The 14,831-nt window shown below is 37.6% G+C and overlaps 1 protein-coding gene across 2 annotated transcripts; it reads left to right on the forward strand.

Annotated features, from left to right (window-relative positions):
- Window positions 1-6: 6 nt before the first annotated feature.
- BRD7 (bromodomain containing 7) lies at window positions 7-14,172 on the forward strand. Of its 2 annotated transcripts, none has more exons than XM_009997449.1 (17): window positions 7-92; window positions 368-576; window positions 1,224-1,353; window positions 1,734-1,791; window positions 3,174-3,318; window positions 4,601-4,711; window positions 5,053-5,237; window positions 6,115-6,238; window positions 6,846-6,921; window positions 7,844-7,951; window positions 8,503-8,635; window positions 9,374-9,485; window positions 10,591-10,647; window positions 11,507-11,618; window positions 11,764-11,907; window positions 12,951-13,094; window positions 13,985-14,172. In XM_009997449.1, exons 1-17 carry the CDS (start codon window positions 44-46, stop codon window positions 14,047-14,049), a joined length of 1,962 nt encoding a protein of 653 aa, XP_009995751.1. In that variant the 5' UTR covers window positions 7-43; the 3' UTR covers window positions 14,050-14,172. The 2 variants fall into 2 exon arrangements, with proteins under 2 accessions (XP_009995751.1, XP_009995752.1); XM_009997450.1 differs by having other exon boundaries at window positions 10,591-10,641.
- Window positions 14,173-14,831: the final 659 nt, after the last annotated feature.

Consider the following 14,831-nt stretch of genomic DNA (forward strand, 5'->3'; position numbering starts at 1 on the left):
CCGGTGTCGGCGCGAGGCCGCGGCCTGTGCGGGCCCGGGCGCCATGGGGAAGAAGCACAAGAAGCACAAGTCGGACAAGCACCCCTACGAGGGTGGGTGGGCGGGCTCGGGGCAGCCGGGGGGAAGGCCGGGAGGCGGGCGTGGGCCCTCACTGCCGCCTGTCCCTGCAAGGCCTCCCGGCGTGAGGAAACGGGGGTGACGCTGAGAGCGGCCTGAGCGGGGCCCGGGCCGAACCGGGGCCGGGCTGGGCAGAACGTGCGGCCTGGGGCCGGGGCGGGCTCGGGAAGGAGGGTTCTGCGTCCCTGAGGAAGAGGGCGAGAGTGTGTTGTTTGCGGTGCTCACGGCTGGGTTCTTGTGCTGTGTCAAGAGTACGTGGAGAAGCCGCTGAAGCTGGTGCTGAAAGTGGGAGGGAGCGAAGTCGCCGAGCTCTCTACGGGAAGTGCGGGACTTGATTCCGGCTTGTATGAAGACAAATCTGAACATGAAAAACACAAGGACAGAAAAAGGAAAAAGAGAAAGAAGGGAGAGAAACAAGTTCCTGGAGAAGAAAAGGAGAAAAGAAAGAGAAAAGTCAAGGTACATATTGATGCCAGTGCATTTTAGGGGGAAAAAAAAAAAGCTTCAGCTTTCTCTAGTTTTCACATCTTATATCCGTAAACTGGTTTACATTCAAACTCAGTATATTAGATTTGCCAATTCCTTTCTCCAGGTACTTTCATTGGAAAAACATGGGTGAAGGAATCTGAAATTTCTCATGTTTGAAAAAATATTGGCAACTATAAGAGCACAGAAAACTAAAGGGGGGGATTTTGTGTCTGTAAATCCATGTATGTAAAACAGAATGAAGACTTTACAGGTTCTGAAATGAAAAGGAAAAAAATGTGTTTTCTTCTCAGGGTTCTTAATGGGATGTGTAATTACAATACTTTTAAATTTCCTGAGTTTTTCCTACTGGTTTTTGTAAAACCTTCAAAAATCATCTTAGGAGGTTTAACTGGAGACAGTTCTCTAAGCACAGAACAGTGCAGTGTCACTCCTGTCATGCCCTAAGTGGCTGTCTGTCACATTTATTGTTTTTAATAATCCTGGGATACATTGCATTGGATAGCTGAATTGTCCAGCAGATGGAGACAGTACCTAAAGAACACAACGTTTTTAAACTTTTTTTTTAATACTGGTTTTGCAGATTCTCAAAGTTTCTGTGATGATCTTTCTTTGTCTAGGAGGATAAAAAGAAACGAGATCGTGACCATGCAGACAGTGAGGGAGAACAGGAAATGAAACGTCAGACCTCTGTCAGATTAGAACTGCCACCAGAGAAACCACTAACAAGTACTCTATCAAAACAAGAAGGTAGAAAAAAAATTAATTTCTTTTGTTAAATCTAGTTTTCTTTAATTCACTCCCATTTTGTTGTTCTTTGTTTCCATAGCAAGTGACTTGACATTTTTTGCTCTCTCATGCCAATATTTGAAATGGTGTTGCTGTACAGATGTTCTGCAGAATGGTACCTGGTACCTCTGTCAGAGGGAGAAGAACATTAAGTAAAGCCATTGAGAAGAGTAAATTCCCTGTAAATGTTGTGGGTTTTGCCACTGTATTCTTTTCATTTATGATGGATTCTCAAGTTGCATCAGTTTTGTTTAGATGATTTCTAGTATCTTGGAAGTTTAGTACCTCCTGCAGTAAAGTCTGTCTCACTCCCTTTCTCCCCCCACTTCTTTTTGATCTAGAGGTGGAGCAGACACCACTTCAGGAAGCTCTGAATCAACTCATGAGGCAGCTGCAGAGGTAAGTGTCTGTGCTACAGGCTTTCAGAGCTGTGAAGAGAGAATAAGACATATTAAGGGAAGAGGCACCTAAAGAGCTGACTCAATAGATTGCTAAACATTGCAAACAGGACTATTTCACGAATTTCAGTACTAGCTTAAAATGCCTACTTACCTCTCCTCAGCCTAGGCTTCTTGTGAACACCTCCACTTTCAAATCTAAATAACTTTTAAGAACTTCCACAAATAGGACAACTTTCCAAGAATGTGAGGTTTTCTTTATAACAACCTTTTTTTAGAGAGACACAAGAGTTTGGAATGAACTTGACTAAGAATCAGGAGTATCTGTATGTCTTGTACCAGAGTGTTTGAAAAATCTTTCCACGGTTCTGTCCCACCAGATTAAGCTTGAAACTTTGTTTCTGAGTTTTCTCTTAACCTGAAAGTTTCAAGATCCTGGTGTCAATTTCAAGAAACTTAACAACCAGCTCTCAAAAAGCAGCAAGTGTTTGTTTGGGCGACCTTTGCATTCATGCAGCCAGAAGTGGCCACTTGGTTTTGAATCCTGCCTCAGTGAGACACTATTGTGCAGGTGTTTCCACAGAATACCTGCACTGTGCTTCTGCACTGTGCAGAGCTAAATGCTGTTCTGTAGTGACTTGGAGTACTCTTAAGTCATAAGAAAGCCTGAGGAAAACTTTTTGGAATGCCAAGGCTTTCACCAGGGTGTGTAGTATCAACACTGGCACAGGAGGCCAAGATCATGCTGCAGAGTTTAGAGAAAAGCAAAACAACAGTGGTTCTGGAGGAGGGATCCTTGTTAACTTATGAACTAAGCTTGATGCTAAGGAGAAAACACCAACCAATTTTATTTGATTTTAGTGCTATTAGAAGCACCCAGGAACATCAGTATATGTCAGAGATCATCAAAAGTCTAGAAAACATTAATGTAAAAACCTGTTAATGTTACATAACCTGAAAATTAACATACTCATAAACACACACTTTCACAACTTTTAGAAACAAGCTTTTTCCTTTCTGTTAGTTTCAGAGGAAGCAAGGACTGATGTTTGTTTCCTTTATTTTTCAGTGACTTAATTATAATATAAAACTACTTCTTGGAAAGCCTTTCAAGAAGGATTTATTTTTAATCTTCTTGGGAACAGTTGTAGTTATCAAAATACAGAGTTAATCTCCAAAATATGTTAGTAGCACTTTTTTGCTATACAGGTTTGCATATGGGATCTTAGTGACCTTCAAAAATGATTCTGCTGCCACAAGCCATTTCTAGATTTATGGTTTTGATTCCTTTTCAGCTTAGTCCTTTCTTTTCCATTTAATTCCAAACTCAATATGTTAAATTGTTATAACTTGAAACATAAACTGTCTTTCATTTCTTAACAGAAAGGATCCAAGTTCTTTCTTTTCATTTCCTGTGACTGACTTCATTGCCCCTGGCTATTCCATGATCATTAAAAACCCAATGGATTTTAGTACTATGAAAGAGAAGATCAAGAACAATGGCTACCAGTCCATAGAAGAATTAAAGGTAACTCTGTAAATTTTCTTTTGACTGCAGAGAAGTATTATACTCAATTGCCTTGAAATCAAGTATTTCAGGAGAACATGAAGATGCCAAAAGAACCGATACTTCTACCTAAACAAAAGTTTCTTGTTGAGTTAGCAAATACATTCTGGAATGAAAGAGAAAATGCTTCTGGTTTGTAATATGCATCTCAAAGATGTGGATGGTCTCAGATTTAGGCAGGATTAAACAGAATCTGTCAGTTCATCCTTCAGTCTGTAATTTTAGATTTTGGTTTGGATGTATTTCCTCTCAAAGCATAAGGAATCTGGTGAATTTGTTGGCTTTGCCTGTCACCTCTATTCTGGCCAGGCTTATCTAGGCATGTAAAGGCACATCTAGCAAAGGCAAGATGAGCTCAGTGCTGTTGGCAGCAGTGGTTTAACCCTGTGCTGTAGTGTGTCTAGTAGTAGTAGTGCATTTGAGAGCTTGTTTTGGAGGCCCCTGGACCATTTTAACTGGGATGGACAAGGAGGGCTTGTTTTGTTGGCTTCAGCAGAAACATTCTCTGGTTCTTTACTGGGCTAGATGAGGACACGAGAAGTGGAATTTGTGTGTAATTAACAGTTGAACTTAGGCAGATGTTAGTTAATATTATTGGTTGTATTTTCTTGCCCATTCTTCTTTAGAGCTCCAAAACTTAAGGGTATTCTCAGTTGTTTCAGCTGTTTCTGGTTAGTTACTAATTTTAACTTTTTGTCTTTGTAAATAGCTGAAATTGTGGTGAAACATGCCTACCTGTTCAGGCTCTGCAGTGAGCACAGAAGTAAAGTTTCTAGTTCAGTCGTTCAAGAAATTAACTTCAAACAAACATTCATTTCGTTTCATTGAAGAAACTTTGGCATATTTCTTATAATGATTTATCTTTTAATTCCAGCTTTTCTGTTTTTAAAGTCAGCTTTGTTGTCCTTTTTATGTTGCTTCACTTTGCTTTTTCTTAATGGCTGCTGATTGGTCAGGGAAATGGATAATTTTAGTTAAGACTAAACTGTAAAAACTACAAACAATACTGAACACTGAAGAATACTATCAGGATATTTATTGGGGTGCTAATTTGAGACTTGAATCTAATATACATACTTCTGTTTAAATTTTAATTAACTAAATTTCTTTAATTTATTGGTGTAAAATGTGCTTTGAAGTTCTTTTTCCCTAAAGCTCAAGACACTGCATTTGCAACAAGGATTTTAACACAGTATACTATAAGGTTTTAACTTTCATTCTGAAATTACTAATGTCTGTACAGGACAACTTCAAACTGATGTGCACTAATGCAATGATTTACAACAAACCAGACACCATTTACTACAAAGCTGCAAAAAAACTGCTGCACTCAGGGATGAAGATTCTTAGCCAGGTAATAGAAAATACAAACCAAAATATTTTAAAATATGTTTCTTCCTTTTTGTCTCCTCTTTCATTCCACTTTTCTTACAGGCATCTCATGAAAACAATAACAAAATCATGCTTAATATTTGTCAAATGCTTGCATATTAGAATTTTAATAATAGATGCTGCTGCTTATTTCTGCTACCAGATCATATTGAAGAAATATTTGCATTTAGTATTTTGTTTTCTAAACTAATTTTATACTTGCTAGTATAAGAAAGAAAGAACTCAAAAAAAAATCACCCTTTGTGGTTAGGTTAGGAAAAGATGCGCTGAAGTAGCAAATGAAAGCATTCTGGTGTTTTTCAGGAGAGAATTCAGAGCCTGAAACAAAGTATAGAATTCATGGCTGACCTGCAGAAGACAAGGAAGCAGAAGGACAAGATGGAACTGCAGCAAAGTGGGGAAGATGAAAATGGTTTTGGGAAAGACAAAGGAGAATCCATGGATGGTGACACCAAAGCATTCAAAACACCTAGCAAAGAGCACAAAAAGTGAAGTATTATCTCAATAACAGTTATAGGATGCACCCCTTAAATGCTACAGAAACAAGATAACTTTGAGGGACAAATGGATGTGGGTTTCTGTCTTTCTGATACTGCATATAAGCTAAGACATATGTCAAGGGAACAGCATTTTTATAAAGCATCCTCATATATAAAGAATAAATAAGTTTAGAATCTTTTATGATGCCATCATAATTTTCTGTAGGTGACTCTGTACTGCTCATCAGCTCTGTTCCTTCAGTTATTTTCTGGTTTAATGTCTATTTCACATAAGTAGTGCTGTTCTGGAGACAGCTTGCAAGCATGACCTGTTGCTATACTGAAATACCTATATTTGGTATAAAACTATATGGCCAATTTCAAGTACCTTTTGCCTACTAATGGTATTTGAAACATGTAAATATATAGCTACAGAATGTATACTTCCTGAAATATCTTTTAATACCTAGAGATACCCCTTTCAATGTTCTGAAATACTAGTGACTTTATTTTCACAGATTTGAAAATACAGATAATAAAAATCAGGGTATCTAATATTTTATTGTACCAAAAATACCATAGCTTTGGGGGAGTGATAACAGAATCTGGCCACATGCTAAACTAGGACATAAGTATGGCTGATGGAAGCTAAACACAGGCCTGTGCAGTTACTAACATTTGCAGATATAAATCTTTGTCTTTCCCAGCTGTATTAAACACATTGAGATTAAATGGCACTTTTTTTGTTAGATGTTTTGTCTACAAAAACAGTTTGCATAGTTGACAAAAACTATTTCTCCACTGTATCCTTTTGTGATATTTAGCCAGTTGGTGTCTGTGAAATTTGTTAAAGCTGGTAACTAAATAGAGTGGGTTTTATTCACAGGAAGGAGAAAGACCTACTTGAAGACAAATCACGCAACGACAGCTTGGAAAGGGAACAAGAGCAGATTGATCGCATTGTCAGGGAATCTGGAGGAAAATTAACAAGGCGTCTTGCCAACAGCCAGGTACATCTGTCTGCACGTGGTTAAGCCAGGCTTACTTAGCACCTTATATCAGTTGAAACTCGAAGTGTGCTTTTACTACAGTTTACACCATTTTACACAATTGATCATACGTGTAACATCATACGGTTTAAAAAAAAAAAAGGCCTATTGAACTCATGCTGGATTTCATCAGCAGAGCACCTTCAGCCTCAATTTTCAGAAATTCCAGATGAAGTAGTGGAAAAGGATGAATACTAGAAGCCTCAATAAAATGTCTTGAACTGACCTGTAAAAAACCCATAGTTCTGAAAGAGTCACATACCTGATGAAAAATTGTTAAGTGTTACAGGAGAGAAAACCTAGTTTGGTAATACTGGGCCCATTTAATTTTCTGCAAGAACTATGTATTTTATCTCTTGGCCTCTGCAGAAAAACATTTATAATTTCTTAATTCATTGTGCGTATACCAATAATAAAGTAACCTAGTGAAAATAAAGAAGTTAGAGCAGTCTGGCTGGTCACTCCAAATCCCTTTCTGATTCCTATGGATAGGGCAGTTTCATGAGATAATTAAAGGACCATGAATTTCAGCAAATATGTAAATTAAAATAGTCTGGTCTTATTTCAGTGTGAATTTGAAAGAAGAAAACCAGATGGCACAACAACTCTGGGCCTTCTTAATCCAGTTGACCTCACTGCAGGAGGTAAGTTGGCATGCTTCAGGTAACAAGCCACTTTCAGCTACCTGATCTGCTGCTTTCTTGCTGGAGCAGATCAGCAAATGCTGGCCAAATGCTGGCTAATGCTTCTTTACAGTCTGATAAATATCTGAATCTAAAAAGCTGCAGCTGAAGGAGCACATAAATTGGGACCAATTGTGGCTGTTGTTAGGAGCACCTGGAGGGAACCCTCAGTGGCCATTGCTGCTGCTTTTTGCATCAGCTCTTTGTGAGAGCTGCAAGAGAAAGCTTTTGCCATTGGAGAAGAGACTACCTGCCATATGCTTAGGCTTGTTGAAATCCTGGGCTCCTCTAAAGTCTGGTCTGTGTACACAGTGCAGTGTCTGCTGGCGTAGAAGGTCACAGATGTTCCAGAATTGGCCACTGGAAGCTGTTTGGGTCCCAAATAATTTTGTCATGTCAGTACTATTTATATAGTGCCACTAGCTAAAAGGTGTTTGACTGTTTAACTGCCAGCTCATTAAGGAGCTGAACTGACAAGGTCTAGATGAGATGGAAACCAAGCTAAAAAACTTGACTTCTCCTTTTCCTCTGTGCAGTAGGAAATGTCAGCAAGAATAAATAAGTGGGGTCTTCCACATTAAGAATTGGATTCTCTTTAATGACGCAGCCTCTGTTAGGGCAGGATAGGGAGGAAGAATACTAATAGTGGAAACATTTAGGTTAAATCTTCTCTCCTTTAACTAGCACTACTCACTTGATCTGGATTAATTGTTAAGACTACACACAGACTTTAGTATGAAGCATTTAGAGAGGAAAACACTTGGAGAATTGTATCCTGTTCATCCGGAAGTTTCTGGCTACAAGTATTAAATGAATTTGGATGTCTTCCTGTATCACTTAGCTATACCCTCATTATTTTGTGTTTTCTTATGTTTTATTATAGAACCAGGTTACTGCCCTGTAAAGCTGGGTATGACAGCAGGAAGACTTCAGTCAGGAGTTAATACATTACAAGGGTTCAAAGAAGATAAAAGAAACAAGGTTACTCCAGGCAAGTGCAGATTTTTTTTTTTAAACATAAATTCTCCTCCTTATATAAACAAAACATGTTAATCTCCTTACTAGCATATAAATAGTTTTAACATGATAAAGCACGTTATTACATGTATCTATCACACAGCTAAACAGTACAAAGTCTAGCTTAAATTACACATACAAAAGGGGAGGAGTATTTAATGAAGTGTCCATCCATATTGAGCAGAGGAGCAGATAGATACGGGGTTTTCTCCAGCTTTAGAAAAGCTCAGTGTGGAGGCTGAGCACCTGTTACTGGCACCAGGCTGGGTTTTCATATTGTGTTAAGGTAACATTGTTAACAAAACAGTTGTAAATAAAATACATTTGATGTAGATGTTGCTAAAAGATGTTACTAAAAGATGTTACAGGGTGAACAGATGATTATTCTGTTGGTGAAAGTTTATTTTCACCATAAGATCCTAAAAGTTCCTAAAAGTTTCACTAGGTAGATTGTTTTACAAGCTCTTATTTTTATCTGATACAAACATATCAGAGGTAATAATTAGTACTGTTGTTATTTGTTAGTGACATATTTGAATTACGGACCCTATAGTTCCTATGCTCCAACATATGATTCTACATTTGCCAACATAAGCAAAGAAGATTCTGACTTAATCTATTCCACATATGGGGAAGACTCCAATCAAGGATCTTTCAGGTATTCTGAGAAAAAAAAGTAATAAGAGAATTCACCTGTAAAATTAAATTAGCCAAGATTGAAGCATTTTAATGCTACTGATACCCAGAACAGTCTAACATTTAAGTACATTTATGACTAACTGAAGGACTCATGTTCAAAGCCAGAAAAATATTGTGATACAAATGTTTGTACAAACTGGATGTTTTAACGTTAATGAACTGAAATACTGCCTTCAGTGTTCATGTCAAATACTGACCAAACTACTGTGATCATAGTAGGAGATCCGAGTCCAGAGATAGTGATTCCCAGTTTAATTCTGAAACAGTGTGTATACTGCTTTTCATATTATTTACTACAGTAAAAATAATTCATTCTCATTGCTTTTATTATTCTTGATTATAAAAACTTGAGTTTGAGTCCTTTTGTTCTATTAGAAGCTCAGAAATAGACGAGGTGTGAATTCATAGGAAATGGGGGAATACTTCAGTTAGTGCAAATGTTAAGTGCCTGTGCAAATGCTCTTTCAGATGGATGCAGCTGCCTGAGGCAATCAGCTTTTTCTAGTGTTTCCTTTGTTAGGAAGCTGAATGTGTTCCTCAGCTACAGAAGACATGGACAATTAAACCAAAAGCAAGCCATTTAGATCAAATTCTACTTTTAATGTTTTCTATGCTGTACCATTCTAGTTTGACTTTGTAATTTTTTTCAATTGAAAGTTTGGTATGAAAGTATTGACTAACTTTTGATTTTTTTCAGTATTCATGATTTTTTGATGAAATCACAAGATTATCCTTTCTTAATGGCTGATAGTTTGCTTGATGTTCTAACTAAAGGAGGACATTCTAGAGCTCTCAGAGAACTAGAAACGGTAAGAGTGGATTTGTGAACTGCCTGGGCTTTGGCTTTAGCACACAAGCTGTAAAGCTAGGGGAAAATGATGCTGATCCTGTTGATCCCTTCTAATTGGTAAAATCTGAAAGCAAAGACCAACCTTAGCCTCTAGCAGATAGATTTTCTGGAAAGGAATTATTCCAGCTTGTTAATTAGCGAAACACAAAAATAAACAAAACACTGGAGAAAGCTCTTTCTCTGTCTGCTCTCCCACTCCCATTAGCACTATCTCCTGTTCCATTTAGTAAGAAGATACTAATAAGCAGTTGTCAAAATGAGGTGATCATGGAGGGATTTTTGTTTCCATCCAAAGTTTATCATGTTCCTAGCAGCCACTGGTGAGTTTAGAAGAGTTGGTAATAAGGTTTTCCCTTTACTTGGTGCAGTGCTTTTAAACTCAGATATGTGCTGTATAAAAATACTAAACAGCTACTCTTCAAATTCCCAGGAGATTTCAGTAGCTGTATATGCTAAATACAGCTGGAATCAAAGGGGCTTATTTGATGATCCTAACTTAATTGACAATCCAGTAATTAGTTGAGAATCTCCACAAGACAGTTCCTGTTAACTGAAAGTCTTGATTTGTGTTTCACATTTATGTAAACTATGGAAATAAACAGAGCATGGCCTTTTACTAGTGATTCAATTATTAGATACATTAATACTGGAAATTGTTCATGGACGCAAGGTCAACTTTAAGCCCCAGTTCAGACCTTTGCTTGGCATTACTAGTTTAGCTTTTTTCTAGTACCCAGTGGTGACACTGACACTATTGTTGCAAGTATTAAGATAAATATACTTACATATAGAAACAGAATACATTTCATCCTCTCTTAATCATCCTTTGTTTCTTCCTGCCCCCAGTAAATAATAAAACATGTGCTGTAAAAATGAATTTTAGTAAACATTGTTATGTGAAGAAAGCCTTCTGAAAAACAGCAACTGTGTAACGTGGTTTACAGAGAAAGCTCAGTGACATTCTGTACTTAACTAACTTTAAAATTACTGCATTGTGTATTTTTTTACTTTGAATTTAAAGAGTAGTAGTAATGCCTTCTTTAAAAATCCTCTCTTTCCTTCAGCCACTGGAGGAAGCTGAGGGCCCACATGAAAGAAGTGATGCATTAAAAGATGTAAAGGTAAAATTTTTCTTCATCAATTAACTACTCTTACCAACATGTCTAACCCCACATTTATAGAGCTGCTTACAACTGTGAGGCCCGTGCAGGTACACTGAAAGCTTGACAAGTTATAAAGACATGTGAATCGTGACAAAACATGCTTTTTTGTAGGCATTTGGAGACTAATAATCTCAAAAAAGTTGTCTTAAATGACACTATATGTCAAGAATATTGAAAGAAAATACTTATATTTTTGTTTGTGATTGTTTAACCGTTTGTTAAATCTGGCTGGCAGCTGTCGTGTGCATCCTATCTTAAGCTGATTGAGTTTAACATGAACTTGTCAGTGTAAAATCTCGCACGATATAGAGAAGTCTTTGAGAAGTTTCCCAAGTACCTCGTGCCCCTGTAGGCACACAGTGTCTCTCAGAGCATTCCATCAACATTGGCTCAGTTGGAAAAGCACAACCACAGTGCTAGGGAGAGGGCTGCACTTCTGAAGCGTTCAGCAGCAGCCAGTTCTGGGAGTGATTTTGAATTTTCACCTCAGAATTTAGATAAACTCTGCTTTAAGTGAGCTCGGTTTGAGTTGTTATTTTTTTAATTGGGATGCTGGTCTTAAGTTGCTACCTCATTTGTGCATGTCTCCAGGGGTTCTGGCAGATGCCATTTTCTAAATGAGTATGAAATAGAACAGCAAACTGAGGAACTAGAACAGAAGAGTTGCACAGTATGTCTGTTCAGTATTCCCTCTGTATGCTCACCTGTAGAGCAGACTAATGTTAACTGTGTGTTCTGATTTTTCCCTAACAATTGTGTTGTTTCAAGGCTGATATTGATATCTAAATTATTCCTTGCTGCTTTTTTTTTTTTTTAGATGATGGAAATTGATATTGCTGCCAGGTTGGACTCTGCTAATAATGACAGACTTACAGCACTGAAGGCAGTGACAAACTTTGGCATGCCTCTAGAAGAGTTTGATTCTGAGGGTGAGTTTTCTTGGTACTTGCACTTCTGAAATGTCTGTAACTGTTTTGATTTCTTAATCCTGTTGCAAAGTTAGCCTTACCATATTTATGTCATAATGTAAGTAAATATACACTTACTAGTTGAGACTTTCTCTTCATTAAACAGAGGCTGAAATCTTCCAGAGGAAACTTGATGAAACAACAAAGCTTCTGAGAGAACTCCAGGATGCTCAAAATGAACGACTAAGTACAAAACCACCCCCTAATATGATTTGTCTTCTGGGTCCATCTTATAGAGAGATGCACTTGGGTAAATACACTTTCTGATTGTTCTTGCAGAAATTGATCCAGTACCAACTTGTATGAACTCCAAGAAATACAAAAGTATAACTTACAGCACAGAATAGGCCCCGTTAGGCCTAGAAGATTATTTTTTTGGTATGTAAAGCCAGATAAAAGTTTTCAAAGTAATTACAAGTATTTTCATTACTAAATTTCCCTGGCACTAATTGGGAGCTTTCTCTATGCCACGGGCCAGATGATACCCAAACACCTCTGACTTGATTTTTTTATTGTCTTTGAACCCTTGCTTAAGTAGTACCAAATTCTTACTGTTAGGCTAGCTTTATTCCAGGTTTGATCTAGTTATCAGTCTGTTATACTAAATACTAACCATATGTTCTTTAATTATCAGAGCAAAGCTGTTTGACAGTTATTCAGACTGTTGATGGTGACCTTCTAAATAGGGTGGGGTGCAGAGGGTGTCAGTTGTGCAAGTAAAACTGACTTGTACAATACAAACATCAGCATACGTGGTCTAAAGTAACCACCTTCATTGTGATAAGATAAATTCCCCTTATTGCAGAAATATTACCATGTTGCTATTACACCAGCTCTAAACCAGATCAAATATTACCTTTCTTAAAAGGTATAAGGACTTACAGCTTCTTTCTTGAAGGAAAACCACATTTGTAAGCAACAAGAACAGTCTCTCTAGTTAATACCCAAAACTAAATGCTGCTCCTGAAAGCCAGGTACTACTGCCACAAATGCTGTGTGGGTGCCACCCGATCTTTCCCAGCTGCTTTGTGACCCACATGTCGTTAGCTTACTCCTTTTAACTGTTGGTGTTGCATCATGGTCAGCAGCTGCTTCATTCCTCTTAATCTTCTTAACCACCTTGTTGTAGTTCCCTGGAGGTCCTGCACGATTGCACACAGTACAACAAAACTCTTCTGTAGCATAAACATTATTGTACTTAAATGATTAAACTGTGTACAGGGCGAAGGACTCATTTCAGCCATTTTGTGTGTGTATATATAGCACTTAAATACATCCACTTATCTTTTCTAGCGGAGAGAGTAACCAACAACCTGAAAGAACTTGCACAACAAGTGACTCCAGGTGACATTGTTAGTACCTATGGCATCAGGAAAGCAATGGGCATTTCACTCCCTTTACCTGATACAGAAGACAGCTGGGTAGATTTGACAGAGGGTGAGTATACAAAAAAGTATTGTAGCATCTGCTCAACTAAACCAAAACCACACCTGCAAATCATTGCCTGGCTTGTGGTAGAATTTGCAGGAACTTAGCTACAATTTTCAGTTCTCTTCCTCTTTTTAAAATCCTGTTTCTAACGGAAAGTTGCTGTGATGTATGGAATAGAATTTTTTGAGATGTATGGAACTTTGGTTGAACTACATATAGTTATTTTACTATTCATCTTACAGCATTGCCAAATTTTCAAGCTTGGCAATCCATTATTTTTTTTCCATTTAGCTTGATTACAAGAGAAGAGTCTAAATTCCTCACTTGCTAAAAAGGAGGACATAATCCTTCCTTCTCCAAGCTTCTGGCTGTGCACTCCTTTTGCTTAATTTGGTGATCATCCAACTATTGCTTTTGCTGAAGGAGTCAGATCAGTGGAAAATCGAGTGCCAGAACCTCATCTCCCCCTTGTGGCACATAAGCAGTAAAAGCATAGCACCCACAGTTTGTCCCCAGTTTTTAAGGCAGGTCAAAATTTCCTCTCAAGAAACATAACTCACACAATGAATATACTCAGACCGTGGTTTATAAAAAGTTTCAGTTAAGATGTTATTTAATTAAAAGGGCAGGATTACTTCAGGAACTTGTCTTTTCAGTGAAACTGCTCAAGAAATTTCAATTTCAACATTCTGAAGCAATTTCTTTTTCACAGCACTGTACACAAGAGACAATGTAACAGCTGAAACAATGTTTTCTTGTACTGTTCCAGAGCATGCAGTTAACTCAGGACTATTTGCACAAATAGCAAATGACTTTGCATGCAGTGTAGTTTATGCCTTTCTTTCACTTAAATGTTACATATGCTAATTGACCTGGCATCTGTTGTAAACTTTCAGACTTTCAAGAACCTAAGATGACTGTCGCCATCCCTGAAAATGAGTGTGGTCCAGTTACAGTCTGAAGCTTTGGTTCAGTTTACAGCAGTTTGTTTGATTCTGTTTAAGAACCAGATAAACTTCCTTCAGGTGCATTCACTGAACATGTGTATATTGTTTTTAACTTTTGTTTATTAAATTTCAGAACTGATGACATTTGAAATTGAATGGTTTGTATTAGAGTTACTTCTGCTACAAATCCACTATTTTTCTTCTTGCATTCCTTATTATTCGAAAGCACCCCTGCAGCACTTAAGTTTTCCTAGATTGTTAAGTGTCTGGAAAAGTCAAAGCTTAAGTGAAAATGTGACTATATGTGGTGTAGGGACTCAACCAAAAGTTTCTAAAAGCTTGTGTAGACCATCTGAATCTGGCTGGGACAACAATCATGAGTATCTGAACATGCAAGTTTCCCTTTTTAAAATTACTGTGCAACTCTTATGATTACGAGGAAGAGAAATAAACTTTGTTTAAAAAAACTGATGTAGCCCAATGAATTAACAATAGATCAACTTTGTGATGCTTGGAATGTGGACGAACTCCTCATAGAGGATTAACACCATCTACCCATGATATCTTGAGGGCAAACCTAGAAACATACTGTGACAACAAGGTGAGACTAACAAAGCCACTTGCTGCCAATAAATAAAAAAACCCACCTTAATATAGTGCAATCAACTCTTGGAGATTCTGACGTAGATAATTCTTACTACTTGAAGATATTAATAAACACTATCTGGATATGACTCTAAGGCTTGCTTCTTCAGAAAGGAAAACATCTTTAGAAAACTAACAGCATTAAGAGTCA

The sequence above is a fragment of the Chaetura pelagica genome, unplaced genomic scaffold, assembly GCF_000747805.2.
Source record: "Chaetura pelagica isolate M959 unplaced genomic scaffold, ChaPel_1.0 scaffold425, whole genome shotgun sequence".
NCBI classification, from domain to species: Eukaryota; Metazoa; Chordata; class Aves; order Apodiformes; family Apodidae; genus Chaetura; species Chaetura pelagica.